At 43.5% G+C, this 23,610-nt stretch overlaps 2 protein-coding genes across 5 annotated transcripts; one reads left to right on the top strand and one right to left on the bottom strand.

The window, feature by feature from the left end:
• NFS1 (NFS1 cysteine desulfurase) lies at positions 1–21,988 on the bottom strand. 4 transcript variants are annotated; one of them, XM_047069347.1, is made up of 13 exons: positions 21,860–21,988; positions 21,109–21,218; positions 20,268–20,384; positions 19,371–19,454; positions 14,061–14,213; positions 10,364–10,457; positions 9,555–9,689; positions 5,234–5,391; positions 4,703–4,808; positions 4,542–4,623; positions 3,830–3,913; positions 3,212–3,301; positions 1–589 (listed from the first exon to the last, which is right to left on the bottom strand). In XM_047069347.1, the coding sequence occupies exons 1-13, from the start codon at positions 21,954–21,956 to the stop codon at positions 526–528; spliced, it is 1,374 nt and encodes a 457-aa protein (XP_046925303.1). In that variant the 5' UTR covers positions 21,957–21,988; the 3' UTR covers positions 1–525. The 4 variants fall into 4 exon arrangements, with proteins under 4 accessions (XP_046925303.1, XP_046925304.1, XP_046925305.1 ...); XM_047069348.1 differs by having other exon boundaries at positions 5,357–5,391; XM_047069349.1 differs by lacking the exon at positions 14,061–14,213.
• ROMO1 (reactive oxygen species modulator 1) lies at positions 21,933–23,610 on the top strand. Its single transcript, XM_047069351.1, has 3 exons — positions 21,933–22,119; positions 22,307–22,437; positions 23,421–23,610. Exons 2-3 carry the CDS (start codon positions 22,307–22,309, stop codon positions 23,527–23,529), a joined length of 240 nt encoding a protein of 79 aa, XP_046925307.1. The 5' UTR covers positions 21,933–22,119; the 3' UTR covers positions 23,530–23,610.

Genomic DNA, 23,610 nt, shown 5'->3' with positions numbered 1-23,610 from the left:
TAGAGGCATATAGATATTTTTAGCTTCATTAGGTCAAAAGAAATGAAGGACAAGAACAGGAGACAAGCCTTCTAAGAAACTTGCTGTTCAGTCTACAACATGAAGAGGTGGCCTTTGGGACCAAAAAATAAAGTAAATAGTTGATTATGCTTGCTCCTGAAGGAGTCAGTCTTGCTGAGCAGTAGTAAGCAACATTCAAAAGTCCACATAGATCACTGAGGCCCCTGAACAAAGAAACTTCTTCCAGTTCCTCTGGCTCTCCCCACCAAGAATATCCATTCACTGTAAGACCAGAGAAGGACTCCTGAAGAGAAATGTTGAGTGTTCTCCAACAAAGGAGCTGAGGCTCAGGAAAGATAGTTTTCTTGTTGTTTCTATCTTGGAGGTGGACAAATGCTGAAGTCAACTGGGCTACACCAATTGTGGTTTGAACATGAAGCGCCCACTGGGTGTAACAAGATACCCAGGTGAGCATGGGTTGGTGAGGCAGAAGCCAGGTCAGCACAAAGTCAGAGGCCTACTCTTCTAGTGTTGTGTCCACTTGATGCTCTTGAGGTCAATGCCATCCTGTACCATCTCCCAGAGAGGGCTGCCAAAGAAAAGAGAAACTGAGTGAGTTGGGGCTTAGATAGGAAATAGCCAACATTAGTCTCTGACCCCTGAGCCCTGACTTGTCTCCATCTCTTCTTGTCTCTCCACTTCCTTGCCCTGACAGACCCAACATAGTGGTTAGCAAGTCTTTCCCAGCTCTCTCTAAATCTTTGTCAGCTCTAACATCTCCACAGCTGCCAGCAAACAATAACTGGGTACCCTAGGCTCAGCTCCAGTGGGGCCAAGCCAATGGCATCAGGTTGTGGCCACATTCAAGAAGCTCTCATCCCATTCATGAGAGACTATGGACACAGTCTCCCTGGTGGAACCAAGACCCTTAGGACCTGTGTAAGCAAGTTTCAGCCTCTCTATTCATCCCCACCACACATGGACCACTTTTCAATACTTCTTTCTGGGTTTTACTCTATTTCTCAGGTGGGGCTAGAGCTTAGCCTTAATTTATCTGGGTATATAGCACTCTTATCCAATTCCTACCAGCCTCATCTTCCCAGAGTTTGACTGTGATTCCAATTCAAAAGTAACTCTTGGATCTTAGACCTGAGCATTCCATCTCATACAAGAACTACTGCTGAGAAATAACTACTAAGCTCTGATTCCCTTCAGCTTGAATGCCTTAGACAATATTCCCAGACCAGATGTTACTTCAATGTATTTTGACCATGCAATGTGTGGTTTGTATTTCCCCAGTTACTTTTTTTCTATGCAATTTCATTCTGTTCTTGACTTATCCCTCTCCTTTACACCATGCATTCCCAGCATGCCTTTCTATGTATGACATTTTTCATGGCTCCTTAAAGTTAGCCACCTCCTTCCTGTCTTTTTTTTTTTTAATGTTTATTTATTTTTGAGAGAGAGAGAGAGAGAGAGAGACAGAGCACAAGTGGGGGAAGGGCAGAGAGAGAAGGAGACACAGAATCTGAAGCAGGCTCCAGGCTCTGAGCTGTCAGCACAGAGTCCGACGCGGGGCTTGAACTCATGAACTATGAGATCATGACCTGAGCCAAAGTCCGACACTTAACCGACTGAGCCACCCAAATGCCCCTGTCTTTTCTTTTTAGAGGTCTCTTATTGTCATAGACTCACAAAATAAAGCTTTAGGGGTGCTTGGGTGTCTCAGCTGGTTAAGTGTCCGACTTGATTTTGGTTCAGGTCATGATCTCACAGTCGTGAGACTGAGCCCTACATAGGCTCCGCACTGAGCACAGAGCTGCTTGAGATTCTCTCCCTCTCTCCCTTTGCCCCTCTCCCCTCCTCGTGCTCTCTCTAAAATAAAATAAATTAAAACAAAATAAAGCTTTAGCTGAGGGCTAATGAAACTGGGTTCAATTCAGTTTGTAAAGGTCACAAGGAATAGGGGGAAGATGCTGAAGCCACACAGATAAGAAGAATAAGGCTTTGCGGCATGGTCTAGTAGAAATGCCCTTTGAGTGTGCCAGAGTACCAAAAAATCAAGCCAAGGAGGAATCTTGAGCCTAAGAAAATTAAGGAAGCAGTAGATATTTAAGCAATACAACTAGACGCTGGGAAGGAAAATCGAGAGCCCAGAAAGGCCTCAGAAAGTTTGTCAAAGGAAGAAGAGTATATATCTGAACTGTCTCACTCTCAATAACTAGACCAAGAGAATCTTGAAAGTTGAATTTAACCAGGACAGAGCTCTGAAAAAATCCAGAGGCCTCAATGTCTCCAGGAAGAAGTGGAGCTCTATGGCTACTAAGGGAAGCCCTAGTAGCAGCTGGCTGACAAAGCATCTCTTGACCTTACTTATAAAGACTTTTACAAAGAACACTCTGAGTAGTAGTTCTTAATCTTTGAGAATTTGATGAAAACTATGGACTTTCTTTCAAAGAAAATGCACAACAAAACAACACTTACCATACAATTTCAGGGCTATCATATACCTCCTGAAGTCTAGTCGCAGAACCCAAAGTAAGAATCTCTATCTTAAAGGGAGATTTTTTTCTAGTTAGTCTACAAATCCCTAATTTTGTATTGATATTGCTGCAATAACAACTATTAATACTATAATAATGAAAAACATCTGAATTTATGTAGTTGTTTGTTTTTTTTTTTAATGTTTATTTATTTTGATAGAGAAAGGCACACACAGGAGTAGGGGCAGAAAGAGAGGGAGAGAGAGAATCCCAAGGAGGCTCCATACTAATAGTGCAAAGCCTGATGCAGGGCTCGATTCTCATGAACCACAAGATCATGACCTGAGCCTCAATCAAGATTCGGATGCTTAACCAACTGAGCCATGCAGGCACCCCAGTTCTTTAGTTTTTAAAAGTACTTTGTCATATTCTGAAAACAAGTAGCCAAGGAGATTCACCTTCTTGCTTTGTGGAACTTTTTTTTTTTTTTTTTTTTTTTAAGTAAGCTCTACACCCAACGTGGGGCTTGAACTCACAACCCCAAGATCAAGAGTCACATGTTCTACCAACTGAGCCAGCCAGCAGCCCCAATTTTGTGGAACTTCTAAATCCTAAGATCCATGTGTTCTCAAAGGCTGGTTTCTGTCAGTGTGAACACATAGCCTGAGAGCAAGAGAAGGGTCAGCACTTCAATTTCTTCCACAGAGTCTCTGGGGCATAGTGCATACCTCATTTCTCGAAGACGCTTCACATGGTGAATGCACTTTTCCACTGTATAGTCTACTTCCTCCTCTGTAGTGAAACGGCCAATGCCAAACCTGAAAAAAGGCATAAGAGAAGAGCTCCACATCTGAACTCTGGCACCAGGGTAAATTCATTCAGCAAATACTCAATGAAAATCTATTCCACAAAAAACATGGGAAAAGAACATGGTCAGAGTTTCTCAGAACAGGGTTTGTGGATCACCCATATTAGAGTCACCGAGATGTTTCCTATTTCTCTTCCAGTCCTAGTGAGTCAGAATCTCTGAGTGTGAGACTCAGAAATCTTCAACTTTCCTATATGCTAACTAACTTGGATGTAAATTAAAAAAATAAATAAAAGTCAAAAAATAAATAAATAAAAATAAATTATTACAAACTGAAAAAATAAATAAATAAATAAAAGAAATCTTCAACTTTCACAAACTTCCAGAGGATACTCAATGAGCTCTGAGAATTGCTGCTCTAGGAACTTTCAAGAAGAATCAAGAAGGGATAAGAAAAACAAGTATGAGGAGACTATAACAGGAAGTGAAGAATACAAAAGAGGATGGTTTCATAAATGTTGCAGCTCAACCGACTGACCTGATAGAAGAGTGAGCTAAATCCTCATCAGTGCCAATTGCTCGAAGGACATAAGAGGGCTCCAGGGATGCAGACGTGCAGGCACTGAGAAGAAAGACAAGGAATCTTGCTCAATTCATCATCAGCATCTGCTTTTAGCCACAAATCTCTCATCTTGCTCCCACCCCAGGTCCCTGAAGTCATTATATGGAGATACAAGAGACATTCTAATCTGGTAGAGCTAAAGGGCCCAATGCTGCCTGCACTTTCTGGGATGTGACCCTAGCTCCTCTGACCCTTCAGCATGGACACTCCCAAAGCATGACAGAGCATGATACCACATAAACTGGGACTGACAACCACAGGCAGCAGAGAACCAGGTGCTCACTCTCCTATGGTTGAACACACCATCAGTACCAGCCTAGATGGCAGCTAAACCCTTGGTGGCCTTTGGAACATCCTTCAATTCTGGGGTTCTGCAACAGAACTGCTAGTATAACATTAGATCAGATGCATGCATCTCCTGGGACCACAAAAGGCACAAAGTCCTACCCCAGGAAGCCCTCCTAAGATCACAAACTACAGCGAGTGCCAAGCCAGCTAAAAAACAGGCACTTACAAGATGACCAGGAGCTCTTGTGCCTGACATCTCCACACTAGGAAGCCTAATAATGTCTTATACCACTTAGAGGCCAGGCTGATGAACCCTTCCTGTCTATCCAGTCCAACTCACCTCCCCGAGGATAAGGCAACATCCTTGAGTGCCATCAGCAGACTCTCCCCTTCCACGTATGCAAAGGAGAGGTTGATACAGCCTGGAGAGAGAATCACTGTGAGAGGAGTTGCAAAGTCTCAGGCTCTTCCAGAATGGAGATAGAAAGGGCATGTCCATACCTGGGTAATGGTGCTCAGGGTCCCCATTCATCACCACATCGGGAAGGCTATTCATTATTTTCTTTGTCAGTCGCTCTGCTAACTTTGAGATCCACTTATGGTCATACTGAGGAGCAGGCAAGGGAGGACTAAGCATAGTGACCATTAGCAGCTCAGAAATACACAAGACAAGGAGTCCTATTCCAGTGCCCAGAAGTGACTATGCATCAGACCCACCTATCATCCTGTGTTACTCATGGAGACCACTGTATCCCCAGCACTGAGCACAGCACCTGGCATGCAAAGGTGCTCAATAACTGGACACATGGTTCCAATAAGCTATCAATAAGTGAGCCAATAATTTCTGAAAAGGCCTGGATTTTGGAGCCCATAACACCTCCCTCCGAACAAGATGTCAGCAGCACTGGGACAAGGATGGATTTCTTAAACCTCCTCTTCCGGCAGAAGTCTGACTCAGTTGTGCTGAGAACCCTCTAAGTGGAGACCCAGCACAGGGGAAGAAGTTGAGGAAGGGAACTGCTCTCCCCATACCTCCATCTCTTGCTGTGCCACCTCACATGCGGCCCCCAGCCCCACCACCAAGGGTGTGGGCACTGTCCCAGACCGCATACCCCGCTCCTGCCCCCCTCCACTCTGCAGGGCCTCCACACGTACACGGGGTCGGCGGCGAATGTAGATGGCACCAACCCCTGGGAAACAAAGTTTGTTACAAAAGAGAAAAAAAGAAAAAGGCAGATGAAACAAAATCTCACTTTCAAAAGCGGTCAAAATATTCTTTCAACTTTTCCGTAAGCTTGAAATTTTTCAAAATAAAAAAAGTTGGAGGAAAAGGAGAAATAGAAGTAAAAGCATGATATTTATCAAAATTATTTAACATCATGAGATAACTACCAAGAGTCATGACCGAATGGTTTCAAGTAGCTCCCTATGCATGTCTGAAATAACATCATGAAATACAGCATTAGTCATAATAGCAAAATACCAGAAACAACTCACATATTCATCATCAAGGCAATGGGCAAATAAATTATGATACTGTCAACACAATGGATTACAAAGTTGGTATATAAAACAAAAAGGAAGCTCCTTTTGTATTGCCACTTTAAAATCTCCAAGATACACTGTTGGAAAACTGGTGAAATCTGAATAAAATTTGTACTTTACTTAAAAAAAGGGGGGGGGGCGGTTTGTGCCTGGGTGGCCCAGTTGGTTAAGCCTCTGACTCATGATTTTGGCTCAGGTCATGATCTCAGGGTTCATGAGTTCGTGCCCCATGTTGGGCTTCACACTGACAGCACAGAGCCTGCTTGGAATTCTCTCTCTCCCTCTCTCTGCCCCTCCCTAGCATGCTTGCTCATTCGCTCTCTCACTCTCTTTCAAAACAAATAAGTAAATAAACATTTAAAAAATAATTAGGTGGAAAAAAAGGAAGAAATAGAACAATGAGTATAATAAGCTATTTTCTGAGTAAAAACAGAGGAGGAAGAGGGGGAAAAGTACATATATATATATGTGTGTATATATATATCTCCTTGTAAATGCATAGAATAATCCTAGAAAAATATTCAAAAAATAGGTTCCCCAGAGGAGAACTACATGAGTGGTAGACAGAAGTGAGAGACTTTCTGGCTTTGTACTTTTTTGTAGCTTTTGAATTTAGAACTTTGTAAATATACTACCTTGTCTAAATAGAATAAAATTGTTAAAAAGCAGGTGGGGGCATGGCTGGCTCAGTCAGTGGAGCATGCGAGTCTCAATCTAGGGGATGTTCAAATTTGAGCCCACGCTGGGTATACAGAGTACTTAAAAATAAAATCTTAAAAAAAAGAAAAAAACTTTGAGGAAAATACAGGGATAGATCAGAATAGAATTAAAAATTAGTACAATCTCCCAGTGTATCAAAGCTTAAAAATTTATGTAACTTAAGGGGCACCTGGGTAGCTCAGTTGGTTAAACATCCAACTTTGGCTCAAGTCATGATCTCCTGGTTCGTGGGTTTGAGCCCTGCATCAGGCTCTCTGCTGTCAGCATAGAGCCCACTTTGGATCTCCTGTTCCCCTCTCTCTCTGCCCCTCCCCTGCGTGTGCATGCTATCTCAAAAATAAATAGACATTAAAAAAATGTATATAACTTAATAGCCATCAAACCCACTTACAGGAATTTCATGCCAAATATGAGCATGAATGTGCAAAGATACTCACAAAGTAGTCAAAGGTTTTAAACAGAGTGGCCACTCGGTAAAGTTCATCTTCTTCCACAAAGAACAATTCCTTAGGCAGAGATTGTAGGTACTATCAAAACTAAGGCAGTACTTCCCAAATTTATTACCAAGGACCCTAGTTTTGAAATAACTTATGTAACAAATGATACTTAATCAAGAAATATTTCATTTCCTCATCAAATTCAAATATCCTTACTATGTGAATCTCTGTGGTTCCCAAGTTCAGAGAGCATATGCACAGACCCCCGTCTGCATAGTGAAGGACATAATGTTATCTAAATCAACTGAGTCCCCTTCTTTCTGAAAGCATAAGTTTGGGTAGTGAGAGACCTCTACACATTTTTTTTTTTTTTTTTTTTTTTGGGACAGAGAGAGACAGAGCATGAACGGGGGAGGGGCAGAGAGAGAGGGAGACACAGAATCGGAAACAGGCTCCAGGCTCTGAGCCATCAGCCCAGAGCCCGACGCGGGGCTCAAACCCACGGACCGTGAGATCGTGACCTGGCTGAAGTCGGACGCTTAACCGACTGCGCCACCCAGGCGCCCCAAGAGACCTCTACACATTTAATTGCTGATCAGAGCTTCTGCTCAGTTGGTTTTGTCAAAATAGATACATCTACAATAAAAGCCAATAAAGGCAACTATTGGCTATCTATCTATTTTAATAAAAGATAGAATGCCTGTTATACTTTTTATTACTTTTTATAATGTTTATTTCTTTTTGAGAGAGAGAGAGAGAGAGTGAGTGTGCACATATGCACAAGCAGGGGAGGGGCAGAGAAAGGGGAAGTGGACACAGGGTCTGAAGCAGGCTCTGCGCTGACAGCAGTGAGCCCCATGCAGGGCTAGAACTCACAAACCGTGAAATCACGGCCTGAGCCAAAGCTGGACGCTCAACGTGCCCCAACCTGTTGTGCTTTTAAAATAATAGCTCGGGGCGCCTGGGTGGCGCAGTCGGTTAAGCGTCCGACTTCAGCCAGGTCACGATCTCGCGGTCCGTGAGTTCGAGCCCCGCGTCAGGCTCTGGGCTGATGGCTCAGAGCCTGGAGCCTGTTTCTGATTCTGTGTCTCCCTCTCTCTCTGCCCCTCCCCCGTTCATGCTCTGTCTCTCTCTGTCTCAAAAATAAATAAACGTTAAAAAAAAAAATAAAATAATAGCTCATAAGGGGACTGGGTGGCTCAGTCGGTTGAGCGCCCAACTAACTCTTGATTTCCTCACAAGTCATGACCTCATGAGGTCATGATCTCAGGAGCCCACTAAGGCTGGATGCTGACAGAAGGGAGCCTGCTTGGGATTCTCTATCTGCCCCTCTCCCACTCCTGTGCAAGCTCATTCACAAGCTCTCTCTCTCTCTCTCTCTCTCAAAATAAATAAACTTAAAAAATAAATAAATAATAGCTCACAAGGGACACCCGGGTGGCTCAGTTGGTTAAGTGTCCGACTTCGGCTTAAGTCATGATCTCAGTTTGTGAGTTTGAGCCCCACGTCGGGCTCTGTGCTGACAACTCAGAGCCTGGAGCCTGCTTCGGATTCTGTCTCCCTCTCGCTCTGCCCCTCCCCCGCTCATGCTCTCTCTCAAAAAATAAATAAACGTTAAAAAAAATTTTTTTTTTCAATAATAGCTCACAAAAACACTCTTTATAACCTCTGGGAACCTTGAAAAGAAGGTATCTTACATACTTCCAGGAGCTATCACAGCTTTTTCCTCAGGGTGTGCAGCTCAGGGTGTACACAGAATGTGTACCAGCATTATCAACCCCCATAGGCCCTCACCCCAGAGACAGAGGAGTTGTTGTTTGTTTTTATGGCTACCTCCATAAAATAGAAAACAAAAGTTTCTTCCCAAAGATTGGAGTGACAAGACAGAATTCTAGCTAGGAAACATTCCTAGGCCAATAGGACCAAAGGAAACACACTCTTGAGAGGCTAACAGGAATACAGACTATTAAATCTAGGAATAAACACCAAGAGGGGCGCCTGGGTGCCTCAGTCAGCTGAGTGTCCGACTTTGGCTCAGGTCATGATCTTGTGGTTTGTGAGTTTGAGCCCAGCGTCAGGCTCTGTGCTGACAGCTCAGAGCCTGGAGCCTACTTCAGATTTTGTGTCTCCCTCTCTCTCTGCCCCTCCCCGGCTCTCTCTCTCCCTCTCTCTCTTAAAAATAAACAAACATTAAAAAAAAATAAAAAATAAAAAAAGTAATAAATACCAAGAGATATAAAAGTGCAATCTTCCTCAGGCTACAGAAACACATAGGGAATAAAGGACTCAAAGAACATTGCTATCACAGTGGGGAAGACAAGACAGCTGGACTTATTTAGCTTAATTTGATATGACAAAACCCTTTGTTCCTCAACCAAATTAAACTACTTGCCTTCTAAGGATTTTCTAAAGAGACCATGCAACAATAGACTGCTATACACAGTTAGCTGCAAGAGTCTACAAATAGGCAAGCATTCTTGGTTATTGTTAGAGGACACTTGCATTAGCAATTCTGCATTCTGCATTCTGCAAAGCACTATGAATGTACAACTTCCTCTGACAGCAATGGTAATTCCAAATGAGTTCAAGGAACATCTATCTAGGGTTTTAATAGGAGGTCTGAGCAAAGGAACTCAAGGAGGGGCTGGTACCTTTGGGACCATAGATTTTATGACCACTGATGCTCATGAGATCAATTTTCATGTCATTGACGTCAAGTGGGATTTTTCCAACAGCCTGGGCTGCATCGGTATGGAAATATACCCTTCTGGAACTGCAAATCTGTCCTGAGGAAACAACAAAGGGGAAATCATAGCACAATGCTGGGAAGTCACCTGGCAGTGATCCAACAATGTACAATGAGTTCTAAAGCAAAACTGCATCTGGCATTAGCCTCTAGCCATATAGTAAATAACTTCTCTCTTTCTCTTCCTCTCTCTTTCCCTCTCTCCCTCTCACTCTGTCATTCTCAGCTAGCTTCCTTGATTAAATAAGGGCAAGTACAAATCACCAAATCAAAACATGCCTGATATCCTGATGCATAAAACTCTTCCTACCTTGTTAACACTGGTCTTTCAATACATCAAATTGACTTTTACATCCTTTTTAATTTCCAGGAAGCAAAGATTAGCAGATCTTTTCCTAATGTGTCCTAGGAGTTACAGTGAGTCTCTGACTCTAAGTGAGCACAATAACAAGATGTTCTAAAGTAACAAAGGTGAAAGAGGAAGAGAAAAAAACGGTAGTGTTTTGTTTCGGCACCAACTGCAGTTAAATGAAAAGAACATAAAGGATACTAGACCTGGATTCAAATACTGGCTATGCCATATACAATAGGTCTTTAAACAAGGAACTGAAACTCCCTTTCCCTTGATCTCCCTCCCACTCCCAGGAGACCACTCCTGCTCCTCAGATGGATCCCAGTGGTGGGCAAGCATCAAGGTCCACCCAAGATACTCACCTATTTCTGCAATGGGCTGCTTCACTCCAATCTCATTGTTCACAGTCATGACTGAGACCAGGCTGGTATCTGGCTGGATGGCAGCCTCTAGTTCCTAAGAGTATCAGGAGCAAGAAGACTATATAGTACCAACAAAATCCTCCCTAACTCAGAACACGGGCAAGCTCAGTCTTAAAACGGGGCCTTTTACTAAACACCTATCAGAGTGGTTAAAAAAAAAAATAGTGACAACACAATGCTGGCAAGGATTCAAAGAAACTACATCATTGAAACACTTGGTTATTACTACTAATACAAATGTAAAATGATACAGCCATACCGGAAAACAGTCTGGCAGTTTTTGCCTCTTATAAAACTAAACATGAGATTACCTATGATGTAGTAATTGCACTGTTGCGCATTTATCTCAGGGAAATGAAAACAGATTCACACGAAAAACCTATACATAACAGCCAAAACCCAGAAACAACCCAGATGTCCTTCAATGGGTGACTGGCTAAACAAACTGGTGCCTCCATACCATGGAATACGACCTACTGATAGAAAGGAACAAACTACTGAGACACGTAACAAACTAAATGGCTTGCGAGACTTACCCTAAGTGAAAAAAGCCAGTCCCGAAAGGTTACATACTTTATGATTCCATTTATGTAACATTATTGAAATGACAAATTAAAGAAATGGAGATCAAATTAGTGGTTTTAACAGAACATGAAGCATCACTGCAGTGAGGAAACTATAATTTGACAGTGATGGTAGTTACACAAACCTACACATGACGAATAAGCACAAGTGAAACTGGGGAAATGAGAACAAGATTGGCAGACTCTATCCAAGTCATTATCCTGTGTGAGAAATAAGGGAGATGATTCATTTTCAGAAATGCCAAATAAAAGTTCTGCTATCTAATTAACAACAGGATTACAACACACTGGAAATATACGAAACCCACCCCTCCACAATGGAGTCCCAAACCTTTAGACACTTCATTTTCTGGTTCTTCTTCCCCTCTCTGTTTCGTGGGCTTATTTTTGCGGGCTTTGCAATGAGTATGCACCAAAGAACAAAGGGAAGAGGGACTGAAAGTCTCTGCGTCACCTCAGGGAATGTACATTTGTTGCAACCAGACTACTTTTTGCCTTATGTGTGCATAGGCAATGTCCAGATAAGGCAGTAACCTCTGTAGTATTCAGCTAATGAGAAACCAGGGGAGGGACTTGCATGCTAGGAGATAAATTGTCTGCTGTAACTGCTCTAAGTATGACTGTCCATCAGATACCCGCTCTTGGAAGAACACTGATAAAAGCCTCACATCACTGTGCTCTGAGTCTCTGCATCCCTCCTTTGATAGAGTCGATGGGCTTATTTTTAACACCTGGTTGGATACTGGATTATACTTTTGCAAGATATTATCATGGGGGAAACTGGGTAAAGGGTACATGAGATCTCATTGTATTATTTCTTAAAACCACATGTGAATCTACAATTATTTAAAAAGTTTAGGGGCAAGACCTGTGTCCTCCTCTACCCCAGGAGTGGAGCCTGCTTAAGATTCTCTCTCTCCCTTTCCTTCTGTCATTACCTTCCACCCCTCTCTCTCTCTCTCTCTCTCTCAATAAATAAATAAATAAATAAATAAATAAATAAATAAATAAATAAATAAATAAAAATAGCCTGGGTGGCTCAGCCAGCTGAGCATCTGGCTCTGTATTTCAGCTGAGGTCATGATCCCAGAATTGTGGGATCGAGCCCCACATCAGACTCTGTGCTGAGGGTGGAACCTACTTGAGATTCTCTCTCTCCCTTTGCCCCTCTCCCCCATTTGTGCTCTCTCTCTCTAAAATAAAAAAAAAATAAATAAAAACTATCTTTATTAAAAATTACAAGTTTAATTAAAAAAGGGACAGCCTTTCCTATGTAAGGTGGTCAGAGTAAGCTGCAAACAACTAAAGTAAGTAGCAAAAAACAAGGTTACTGGTAACAGCACTGAGGCAGGGACCTCATCTGACTAAAATGTTATCTGAAAGGAATTATTAATCAGCCTACCAACATCCTTCTTTCCCTGACACTGGTCTAATAGAAGTTCTCAATGTCATGTTTCTCTCAGTTTCTTGTTTGCTTCCTTCATAGCAGTTATCCCAATTTGTAATTATTTCATTTGTTTCTATGTTAACTGTCCTCTTCACTAGAATGTAAGCTCCCTGAAGGCAGGGACTGAGCTTGTCTTGTTAATCCTTGTGTCCCTAGTGCCAGACGCTAAGGCATAATAAATACTATGAGGTGGAAAAAGACACATGTGAAGTATTATGAGAAATAAAAGGCAGAAAAAAAGTGCTCCTAGCATTCAAGAGACTTAATCTAGTGGAGAGATAGGCATAAACATACAACAGAGCACAGAAGTAAAAAGCCATTAAGGAATTTAAGGAATTTGGAAAAAAAAAAAAATATTTAAAGGGGTTGGAGCATCCAAAAAGACCTCAGCAAAGAAGTGAGCTTGAGCTAACTTTTTTAAAAGAGGGAGAAAATTAAGGTATGTGCAAAGAAAAGGACAACAGATCAAAGGTGAGGGGATATGTGAGAACAGGCCCACAGCAGGACTGACCAGGGCATATCAGGGAGTTGTGCAGGCAGTGTGGCTGAAATGGAGGGTTGTATGAAGGGTGCAGTGGTCATCAATACTGAAACAGTAGGTTAGAACCAACATGTCTATTCTGAGACCAGTATTACCCTGATATCAAAACTAGACAAAGATATCACACAACTACAGATCAATATCCCTAATGAATATAGATATACAAAAATCTTTAACAAAATACTAGGAAACCAAATCCAGCAACCTATCAATGTATACACCATATTAATAGAGAAAAAAAACATATGACTACCTCAATAAGCACCAAAAAAAACTCATAAAACCAAAATGCTTTCATGATAACAACACCAACAATAACAAAATCAAAAAACTTGGAAGAGAACTTCTTCAGTCTAACAAAGGACATTTATGCAAGAGCAACTATGAAAAATCCAAAGTTAACATCATATTTATGGGCAAAGCTTTCATCCAAGATCAGGAGCAAAACAGGGTGTCTGTTCTCACCACTTCTATTCAACTTTGTATTAGTAGGTTTTGCCAGGGCAACTGGGCATGAAGAAAAAAAGGCATCCAGGTTGGCAACAAAGAAATGAAACTATCTCTACTTGCATATGACAGGACTCTGTCCACAAACTGTATCTTAGGATTTGACTAGGGATGCTGGTATCCAAAATCTGGTAGACAAGATGCATGAACTCACTACCCAAAATGTACATATAAGGATATGGGCCACAAAGGGAAATATTCTTCACAAAAACTACAGCTCTTCTTTAGAGGGATGAGAAACTAAGTACAGGGAAGGAGGAGGCCAGAGCTTTGCCATGGTGAGTGTTGAGTCCCTGGCATCCTGCACAGACACCCAGTGGTCCTCATATAAACCAGGAAGCACTGACAAAGCTGAGAAACAAATCCTCCAGAGAAAAGGAAGACAATACACACTCAAGGGGAAACATATGCTCAGTTTCTCTCCCAGGCCTATTTCTCTAAGTTCCCCCTCACCATTAGGTCTAGTCCTTCAAGCTCTGACTGAGGCTAGAAACACAAATTTACAGGCTGAAACCAAGCCCCTCCTATGTTGCCCCTTCTGCCAGTAGCCACTCCTACCTTCAGGTCGATGATCCCACTCTTCTTCACCGGGAGGTATGTGACCTGAAAGCCCTCAGCTTCCAGTGAACGGCAGGAGTCCAAGACACATTTGTGCTCTGTCTGAGTGGTGATCAAGTGTTTTTTCCGTGACCTATAGAACCTGGCCACCCCCTAGAGATTGGTGGTGGTGAAACGAAGGAGAATATGCTCAGAGAGACAGCAAGCACTTCAATCCCACTTGAAAGAAAAAGTAGGCAAGGGTTCTGTGCTCCAACATTAACTCTGTGACACCAAGTATATATTCTACAATTCAACTTAATTCTGACACTAACTACCCTAAGTTAGTGCAAACCCCACAGATGAAGGGACTCACGTCCACAAGACTAACCCCACTTCAGATGTCAGCCACAAGGCCCAGGTGTCACAAGCCACTCCCCAGGACTTTTGCCTAGCTGGCTACAAATTCAGGAGTTCCCACAGCCCCCTAAGGTTCAATAATTCACCAGAATGACTCCCAGAACTCACTGAAAGCACTACACTATTAGAGTTTTATTATAAAGGATATAATTCAGGAACAGACAAATGGAAGAGATGCATAGGCGAGGTCTGAGGAGGGGAAGGGCACAAAGTTTCCATACCCTGTCTTTGTAAATCCAGGCATGCCACCTGCCCAGCACATCCATGAGTTCACCAACCTGGAAGATCCTCCGAGCCTTATTGTCCAGAGTTTTTATGGGGGGTTTTGTTACAGAGACATGACTGATTAAATCACTGGCCACAGGACTGAACTCAATCTCGAGTCCCCCTCTCTTGCCCTGAGGGAAGTAGAGCTGAAAGTTCCAATCCTCTAATCACATGCTTTGTCCTTCTGGAGCGGCAGCCTGTCCTTTGCAACTAAGGGGCCACCATGAGTCACTTCGTTACTGTAACGTTAGATTATGGTCCAAAGGGGTTTGTAATAAATAACAAAAGACATTTCTATTATTCAGGAAACTCCAAGGATTTTTGAGGCTCTGTGCCAGGAACAGAACAAAGATCAAATATATTTATTATACCACAGGTAGAAAATATACCACAGGTTGGGGCACCTGGGTGGCTCAGTCAGTTAAGCGTCCAACTTCAGCTCAGGTCATGATCTCATGGTCCGTGAGTTCGAGCCCCGTGTTGGGCTCTGTGCTGTCAGTTCAGAGCCTGGAGCTTGCTTCGGATTATGTGTCTCCCTCTCTCTCTGCCCCTCCCCCACTCATGCTCTATCAAAAAATGCATAAACGTTAAAAAAAATTTTAAAAAGAAAATATACCCCTGGTAGATTTCCTCACATCCCAGGAAAAAGCCCCTCTCTTTATTTCTCCTTAAATAGCAAAACATGCAAATATGTTGATACTGATACCCAAAGCTGTCAGTGTAAAAGTGAAACTCATGAACTCATTCCTTGCTAATGGCAGTATTTATGCTACAATCTTTTTAGAAAATCATTTAGAAAGATGTCTTAAAAGCTGTATTCACACTCTTTAACTGTGATTCCTCTTTTGGAAATTTACCTTAGGGGAATATTTCAAAAGACAGACCAAGCCATAAAGATGAAATATGTTCTCATATTTACAATCTTTAAAAAAATGGAAAAATTAAACACATCCAACAATAAAGTAGTGAATAGTAAACTATGATAACACAACTCCATGAAAAAGAATGTAGTTATATCAAAAATTATGGAGTTTGAAATGGAAGAACATAGGGTATGTTATCAATAGTTACAAAAGAATAGGGGTGCTTGGGAGGCTCAGTTGGTTGAGTGTCAGACTCTTGACTTTGGTTCAGGTCATGATCTCATGGTTCATTAGATGGAGCCCCACATCGGGCTCTGGGCTGAGATTCTCTCTCCCTCTTTCTCTCTCTCTGCCCCTCACTCACTTGCACATGCTCACTCTCTCTCACAAAATAAATATTTTTTAAAAATGGTTACAGAAGAGGGCACCTGGGTGGCTTAGTCGGTTAAGCATCTGATTTTGGCTCAGGTCATGATCTCACAGTCCATGAGTTCATGCCCCACATGAGGCTCTATGCTGACAGCTTGGGGCCTGGAGCCTGCTTCAAATTCTGTGTCTCCCTCTTTCTCTGCCCCTCCCCCGCTTGCACTCTGTCTTTCAAAAATAAATAAACATTAAAAAATAAATTTTTAAAAGAGCATAAAAGCTCAATTTGTAAAAAAAAAAAAAAAGCTCAATTTGTTTAAAAAAATGGTTACAGAAGAATAAATATGGCATGCTACAGTTTGTGAAAATATTAAAATTACATGTATGGATAATGATTAAATTATTAAATATTAAAATACAATATATGTACGTATAATTCTTTTTCTTGGAACCATACTAAACAGAATTAGTTTAGAATTAACTTTGCAGAACAGGATTCAGGGCCAGAATAAGAGGGAAAGAAGAGGAAGACTTACACTTTTTTTTAATTATTATTTCTTTTTAAATTATTTTCTAATGTTTATTTATTTTTCAGACACAGAGAGAGAGAATCCTAAGCAGCCTCCATGCTCAGCACAGAGCCAATAGGCACTCAATCCCAACCTAAGCTGAAATCAAGAGTTACAGATGCTTAAGTGACTGAGCCGCCCAGGCTCTAGATACTTTATGTTAAACTTTTCTATAGGGTTAAAAAATCTCATCACATATACACTGATTACCTTTATTTTTTTATTTTTATTTTTTTAAGATGTATTTATTTACTTATTTTACCTCCACATCCAATGTGGGGCTTGAACTCATGACCCCACGATCAAGAGTTGCATGCTCTAAGGACTGAGCCAGCCAGGGGCATCCCTGCACAGATTACCTTTAAAAGTTAAGGAGAGGCCCGTGGGTGGTTCAGTCAGTTGAGTGTCCATCTGACTTTGGCTCAGGTCATGATTTCACAGGTCATGGATTCGAGCTCTGTGTCAGGCTCTATGCTGACAGTTTGGAGCCTGGAGCCTGCTTCAGATTCTGGGTCTTCCTCTCCCTCTCTCTGTCCCTCCCCAGCTTGTGCTCTGTCTCAAAAATAAATAAACAGGGGCACCTGGGTGGCTCAGTCGGTTGAGCGTCCGACTTCAGCCCAGGTCATGATCTCACGGTCCGTGGGTTCGAGCCCCGCATCGGGCTCTGTGCTGACAGCTCGGAGCCCGGAGCCTGTTTCAGATTCTGTGTCTCCCTCTCTCTCTGACCCTCCCCTGTTCATGCTGTGTCTCTCTCTGTCTCAAAAATAAATAAACATTAAAAAAAATTAAAAAAAAAATAAACAAACATTAAAAAAAAAGTGAAAGGAGGGGTGCCTAGTGGCTCAGTCGGTTAAGCGTCCGACTTTGGCTCAGGTCATGATCTCACATTTCATGAGTTCAAATCCCGCATTGGGCTCTGTGCAGACAGCCCAGAGCCGGGAGCCTGCTTTGGATTCTGTGTGTGTGTGTCTCTCTCTCTGCCCCTCCCCTGCTCGCACTCTGTCTCTCTCTCTCTCTCAAAAATAAATTAAAAAACACTTGAAAATTTTAAAAAAGGAGTTAAAGGAAATAAAATGTGCAACCCCATTACCCCCACAAGCTTATAGAATACTACCTTAAAAGCAGAATATAAAACTAATTAGGCCAAAATTATAACTACATGAAAACTATGTTCTTGAGGATAAGGAACATAAAAAGGAAAACATTTAAAAGTTCCCCACCTCCTTCCACTCTCCTATCTGTTACCCACAGTGTCAAATTCTCTGTCTAAACAGACAGACAGAATAGTCTCCTATTCAGGAGACTAAGGGGACAACTCACAACTATTCTTAGCAATCCCTCACCTCTAGGTTTGGGAACAGCAGAGACTTTCAAAGCAAACATTTTCAAAGTTTTAAAAAATATTCCCCATTCCAGAAATCATCCCCATTTTTGGAAGGATCTCCACTTTGGGTCTGGTTTCTCTATTCCAAAGGAAGGACACCTTCCTGCTAACAGAATCAGGCAGAGTACTGATGACTCTGGAGCCTGTCCCAGGCCTCCTACACCCAATCTAAGCTCAGAAAAACCAATACTGGCAGCACAGTTGAGAGATAAAGGTGAGAAGTGAGGGAGACAGTTGAACCTACAGTAGCCCACACTTTCTCAGAGCCTTGGTATTTACACAAGTGGTCCTGGCAACCAAGCCCAGTCCAATATGATTAAGTTATATGAAACACCAGCATGACTATTGAGAGTTGAATTTTACTTTTGTTAGCACCACAAACCCAAGGATACAGTGACTGATCTCAGAATGGGTGATGAATGAAGAGACCTCTTTTAGACAACAGGCTTGAGCAATAGAAACCTGATCCAGGCAAAAGGACCCACCTGACCACCTGGCTGAATACAGACAGGCCCATTAGGCGACCCACCTCGAAATATCCATAGGCCCTAACTAACAAAAGGGCTACTTCCAACAACGCATAGTTACCAAAAAAGGGAAAATTGCATAAGCGCCCCTAGCTCCTCACCTTCCCCCTTTAAAAACAGCCCCCACCCACTGCCTCCTTCTATCTCCTTTGTTCTGACTTGGGTGAATCCTTTCACTGCCTATGCCACCAGCTTCCATGGGTTGGTTCCCCATCACCACATGTTGGGGGACCCATCAGATTGGGAGAGACACCACAATGAAGTGAATGCCTGCAGAGGCATAGCAACCAGTACTTCAAGATGGGAGCATCTAAATAAACAGGAGGGACACCTGGCTGGCTCAGTCAGTGGAGCATGCATTTTTTGATCTCAGGGTTGTAAGTTCGAGCCCCACATTGGGTGTAGAGATTATTTAAAAATAAAATCTAAGAAAGGTAGGAAGGGAGGGAGGGAAGAGAACTGTTGCAAACAGATCTCATGAGAAAAAAAAGGGAAGGCTGAGAGGAAGGCAGCCCTCAAATCACATATGTAAGGGTGTAGCTGGTAACCAGAAGCAGAGAAGCACTCCCAACTGCAAGTGGATGCTGGACTTCTCTGTGACTAAATCAGAAGGATGGGAAAAAGTCTGAGTCACCATTATCTACTCCCTGAAGTAGCTGCCATCCAAAACACCAGTGGTCAATGGCTAAAGAGCCACCTCCTTTCATGCCCAACTATCTCAATGAACTCAGTTCAACACAAGCAAAGACTTAGATGGAGTAGATCACAAAGGGTTGAAGGAAGCAACAAATCAGAAAGAGCACATGTTTGTCTGTGTCTTTTATTCACAATAAGGTAGGCATGGGTGGCTGGGAAATACATATACGAGTCCAGATGATGGAGGGACACCATCTCCCAAGTCAGGAAAGCCCAGATATGCCCTCTGGTTCTCTTACCTTAACTGCTATGTTGTTAGATTCAGTAGCGCCACTGGTGAAAATGATCTCACGAGGATCAGCCCCAATCAGAGATGCTACTTGCTGCAAACCAAGAAACAGAGATAAATAACACCAGTCTCCCAGGCAAGAATGCAACTGCAGACACAGCTGGGACAGAGCTCTGGATCAAAAAGTATGCCACTACATTCTATCAACTGTCCAAGAAGCTCTGTACTCTCTAGGGTCAGAAAAGGGGTAGATTCAGTTACATCCCAGATCTGAGGCTCTTTTCACATCTGATAAAAAATGATAATAGGGGTGCCTGGATGGCTTAGTGGGTTAAGCTTCCAACTCTTGACTTCAGCTCAGATCCTGATCTTGTGGTTGTGGGATCAAGGCCCGAGTCGGGCTCCACACTGAGCAGGGAGCCTGCTTTGGATTCTCTCTCTCTTTCTCTGCCCCTCCTCCACTCATGCACAGGCTCTCTTTCTCTCTCTCAAAGATAAATAAATAAACTTTAAAAAACACAAAATAATAATAATACTGATTTCTTAAAAATCACTTGTTGAGCTCCTAGTATGTATAAGCATTGTGGCATTGTGTTAATAAACACATCACCAGCAAGATCTCATTTAACCACACAATAATCCTAACAAGCAGGAACTATTACAGTCTCCACTTCGACGTGAGGAAATTGAGGTTTAGAGAAACTAGATAAAATTCCAAAGATCATTTAGTTAGGAAAAATAAAAACTAATAAAATGCTTTCAGAGGGACTCCAAGAGCCTGCTCGCTAAATCTCCTCCAGAAAGAGCCCCAAACCACTTCCACCTCCACCCAGAGTTACCAAGGAAATGCCTCCCACAGTCCACTGAACCTCTGACATCAGAATCTCTTAGAGTCTTCTATACCAACCTGGCGAGCACGTTCCATGGCTGCCTCACTCTCCCAACCATAAGCATGTGTCCGGGAGTGTGGGTTTCCATAGTAGTTGACCAGGTAAGGGAGCATGGCATCCAACACCCGAGGGTCCTGAGCACAACAGAATATATCAGTGTCCTTGAGTCCATAGGTAACTCAAGCCCCACTCCATCCCCTCAGACTTGCCCAACCTACCTCAACACACTCCCAACCCTTCAGACACTGCTTAGACAAAGCCTCATTCTTCTATCCCCTTAGGTACTAAACAAACATCAGCCTAAAATACTCCCACTCTCAACCCATCTTAAATCATTCTACCAGATGATTCTTCTACCATCTCCTCAGGTAATCTACAAACATTGCCTTTCCTGATAGATATTTCTGCATGTTTCCATTCCTGCCAGGCAATGTGATCTACAAGGGCCAGGACATGACAAGAGTCCACATGTTGATGAAACCTTCCATTAATATCGAAGTGCTTATCATGTGCCAGGCTCTGTTTAAAGGGCTGCTTTATGTCTTTTAACCCACGTAATACTTGCCCAAATTCACACAGTTATTAGTAAGTGGCAATCCAGCTAATTCCAGAGCCTATGCATTTAACTACTACCAAAGTGCCTACATTGAAGTGATCTCACCAAGGTCAATAGCTGGTAAGTAGCAGAGCCATTTTTAGTGGATTACAAATTAAGCCTCCTGCCTCCTGGCTCATTGCTTTTCCCAACACACACTTCTCAATGTCTCTCACTTCTGCAGGATCCAGTCATTTATGTGCATTGTCACTTCTGCAACATGTTATAAATAGCCTTGGGGAAAGCTGCCCCTCTATCCTTACCAGAGGAGTTGTAGCTTGGACGTCCATATACAGAGGTCGCAGCACTGACTCCACCTCCGGAGCAGTGGCTGTATCTGAGGGAACAGCGGACTGGGGGGCATTATCTACAACTGACCAAAAAAAAAAAGAAAAAAAAAGAAAAAGAAAAAAAGGTATGAAGTGGCCAAGCGTGGAAGAACGCAACTATGGCCACAGGGTATCCAAAACAGCAGGTGAACATTGGATGTAGGTGAGATAAGCTAAAAGGATGCTGGGGTTGCATCTCAATGGAAAAGGAAACAAAACATCAGCGACCTTAAACAAACTGTAAAAGGAGGTAAGGGAGAGAGACCATGTTTTTGGAAGGGGATGCTGGGTCAATATTCGAATTGCCTGGTTGGGAGGGGGGAGGGTTCGAAAAGGGCAAAGCCATTTAGAAGGGGTGTGGAGACGGAGTAGCTACGATCCCCTTCAAAGATGACTGGCTGGACGACTAGCATCTCAAAAAGTCGTGCAGGAGAGATCTGAAGGCCGACCGAGCCTCCAAGCCTCCGAGGGCCTGTGGGGCAGAATCTGAAGGGTGACGCGGAGAAGTCAGCCGTACTGAGAGCCGGCCTGAGAAAGTTTGAGGGGTGCAGCGAGGAAGCAGGGTCAGGGGGTCCGGGCAGAGGACCGAAGACGGAGATTCGGTAATATTCCGGTGCGTCGCCACGCCAAGGGGGAAGGTCCGCGCTGGTAGGGAGGGTGGCGGTGAGTGGGGCCCGGAGCGTACCGCGCAGGCGCAGCCCCCGAGCGGGCGCCTCGGACCTGGGTCCCGGAGCGGCCCGCACAGCCGCGGCCGCCCGCCTCCAAGCGGTTCGCAGCAGCATGGTCCCGCTAGCAGAGCCCCCCGCCCGAAGCAGCGGCACTACTCTGCTACACGCTCCCGGAAGTTCTGCCTCGCGCCCCGGAAGCAATTCCTCAGGCCGCGGGCGTGCTCCGCCTCGCGTTTGGTGTGAGACGTAGAACTGAGCGACCGAAGCCGCGAACGAGGTGAGGTGGGGGCACAGCGGCGCGGGGACCCGAACGCTAATAGGGTGACGGAGTCGGGTTACGCGCTTATTTTCCTCCCTGGACTTCCCCGAACCCTTGGATCCGCTCCCCACCCCGCCTCCTCCAGCCCCCGCTCGACTCGGGCTGGCGGCTAGGCCCACACTCCCTTAACCCTCGAACCCCGCAGATGCCGGTGGCCGTGGGGCCCTACGGACAGTCCCAGCCGAGCTGCTTCGACCGCGTGAAGATGGGCTTTGTGATGGGCTGCGCAGTGGGCATGGCGGCTGGGGCGCTCTTCGGCACCTTTTCCTGTCTCAGGTGAGGGGCGAGGGCGGTGATCTATGGGCGGAACTACCGGACCTTTTCGTCCCGCGCCACTTGGCCTGCAGCCTGGATAGAACCTACTTCGTTTCAGTTCCCTCGCTTTTAATGAGTGAGACTGATTTCCTATCCACCTTCAGTCTGGATGGAAAGGTTGGAAGCCTTGGCGCTAGAGAATATGAGCTCTCAAACTGAAAGTCTCTTTACTCCTTCTGTAACCTTAAGCAAATTGGAGTCTGGGTTACTTAAGTGTAGAATGAGGTCAGTAACATCTACTTCATGGAGTTGTAAGGATCAAATCAGAGCACACTTCGCACAGAATGTAGCACATATTAAGTGCTCAATAAATGGTTGTTACTACTGTTGCTGCCGTTATTTCTAGTTCTGCATAGTGAAACTTATTGAGAGCAATTTTACTGTACTGGAAACAGGATATAGATACGAAGCAGATAAACTCTACACCCTGAATGTCATTTTCACATGTAATAGAGACTATTATTTCCATTTTTCCACATTGTAAATTACCATTTACTGAGCACTGTTCTAAATGTTGAATGTGTTATCAACAATCCTATGAACCTTTTGATCCCCATCTTACAGTTGACATAGCCTGTAAATTGCAGAGCTGGGACATAAACACGTCTGACCCCACAATCATTGCTTTAATGCCAGGAAACCATCAGAGAGTCAAATGTCTTTATATATACCAGAAAAAAAACTAGTTTCTCTAGGTACTTTGCCTCAGCTGCCTCCCCAAAACCGAAGTCTGGTCATAATACTATTCATCAGAAAAGCCCCAGAGACCAAGATGCATGCTTTTTTTGCTAGTCATTATCCATCTCAGGTGGAAAGAGATAACGTCCTGCCAGACTTCAAGAGGGCTTGATTTACTACTCAAGTAATTTGGGAAAGGGCAGTTAATGCTATTTCTTGTATTTTTTGTTCCTGGTTTGCCGCATCTTGGTTTCCTCTTCTCTTAGGATTGGAATGCGGGGCCGGGAGCTGATGGGCGGCATCGGGAAAACCATGATGCAGAGTGGAGGCACCTTTGGCACGTTCATGGCCATTGGGATGGGCATCCGATGTTAATCAGGGCAATGGTTGTCCACTACAGCTACTCCTTCCCATCAGTGCCAGCTCATGTACTATAATAAAAGAAATCTTTGAGTA

The sequence above is a fragment of the Lynx rufus genome, unplaced genomic scaffold (genome assembly GCF_022079265.1).
Source record: "Lynx rufus isolate CCGP_SWC_20201006 ecotype Redwood Valley unplaced genomic scaffold, mLynRuf1.p SCAF_8, whole genome shotgun sequence".
NCBI classification, from domain to species: Eukaryota; Metazoa; Chordata; class Mammalia; order Carnivora; family Felidae; genus Lynx; species Lynx rufus.
This window is presented reverse-complemented; position numbering and strand designations above follow the sequence as displayed.

What these genes read in the sequence shown, in the direction of transcription:
- ROMO1 (XM_047069351.1), top strand. Translation starts at nt 22,307, where the DNA reads ATGCCGGTGGCCGTGGGGCCCTACGGACAGTCCCAGCCGAGCTGCTTC. An exon ending in GGCACCTTTTCCTGTCTCAG is followed by an intron (nt 22,438 to 23,420) that starts GTGAGGGGCGAG and finishes CTCTTCTCTTAG; the next exon opens with GATTGGAATGCGGGGCCGGG.
- NFS1 (XM_047069347.1), bottom strand. Translation starts at nt 21,956, where the DNA reads ATGCTGCTGCGAACCGCTTGGAGGCGGGCGGCCGCGGCTGTGCGGGCC. An exon ending in GCAGCCCATTGCAGAAATAG is followed by an intron (nt 9,690 to 10,363) that starts GTGAGTATCTTG and finishes TTGTTTCCTCAG; the next exon opens with GACAGATTTGCAGTTCCAGA. An exon ending in AAGCGTCTTCGAGAAATGAG is followed by an intron (nt 590 to 3,211) that starts GTATGCACTATG and finishes TTTCTTTGGCAG; the next exon opens with CCCTCTCTGGGAGATGGTAC.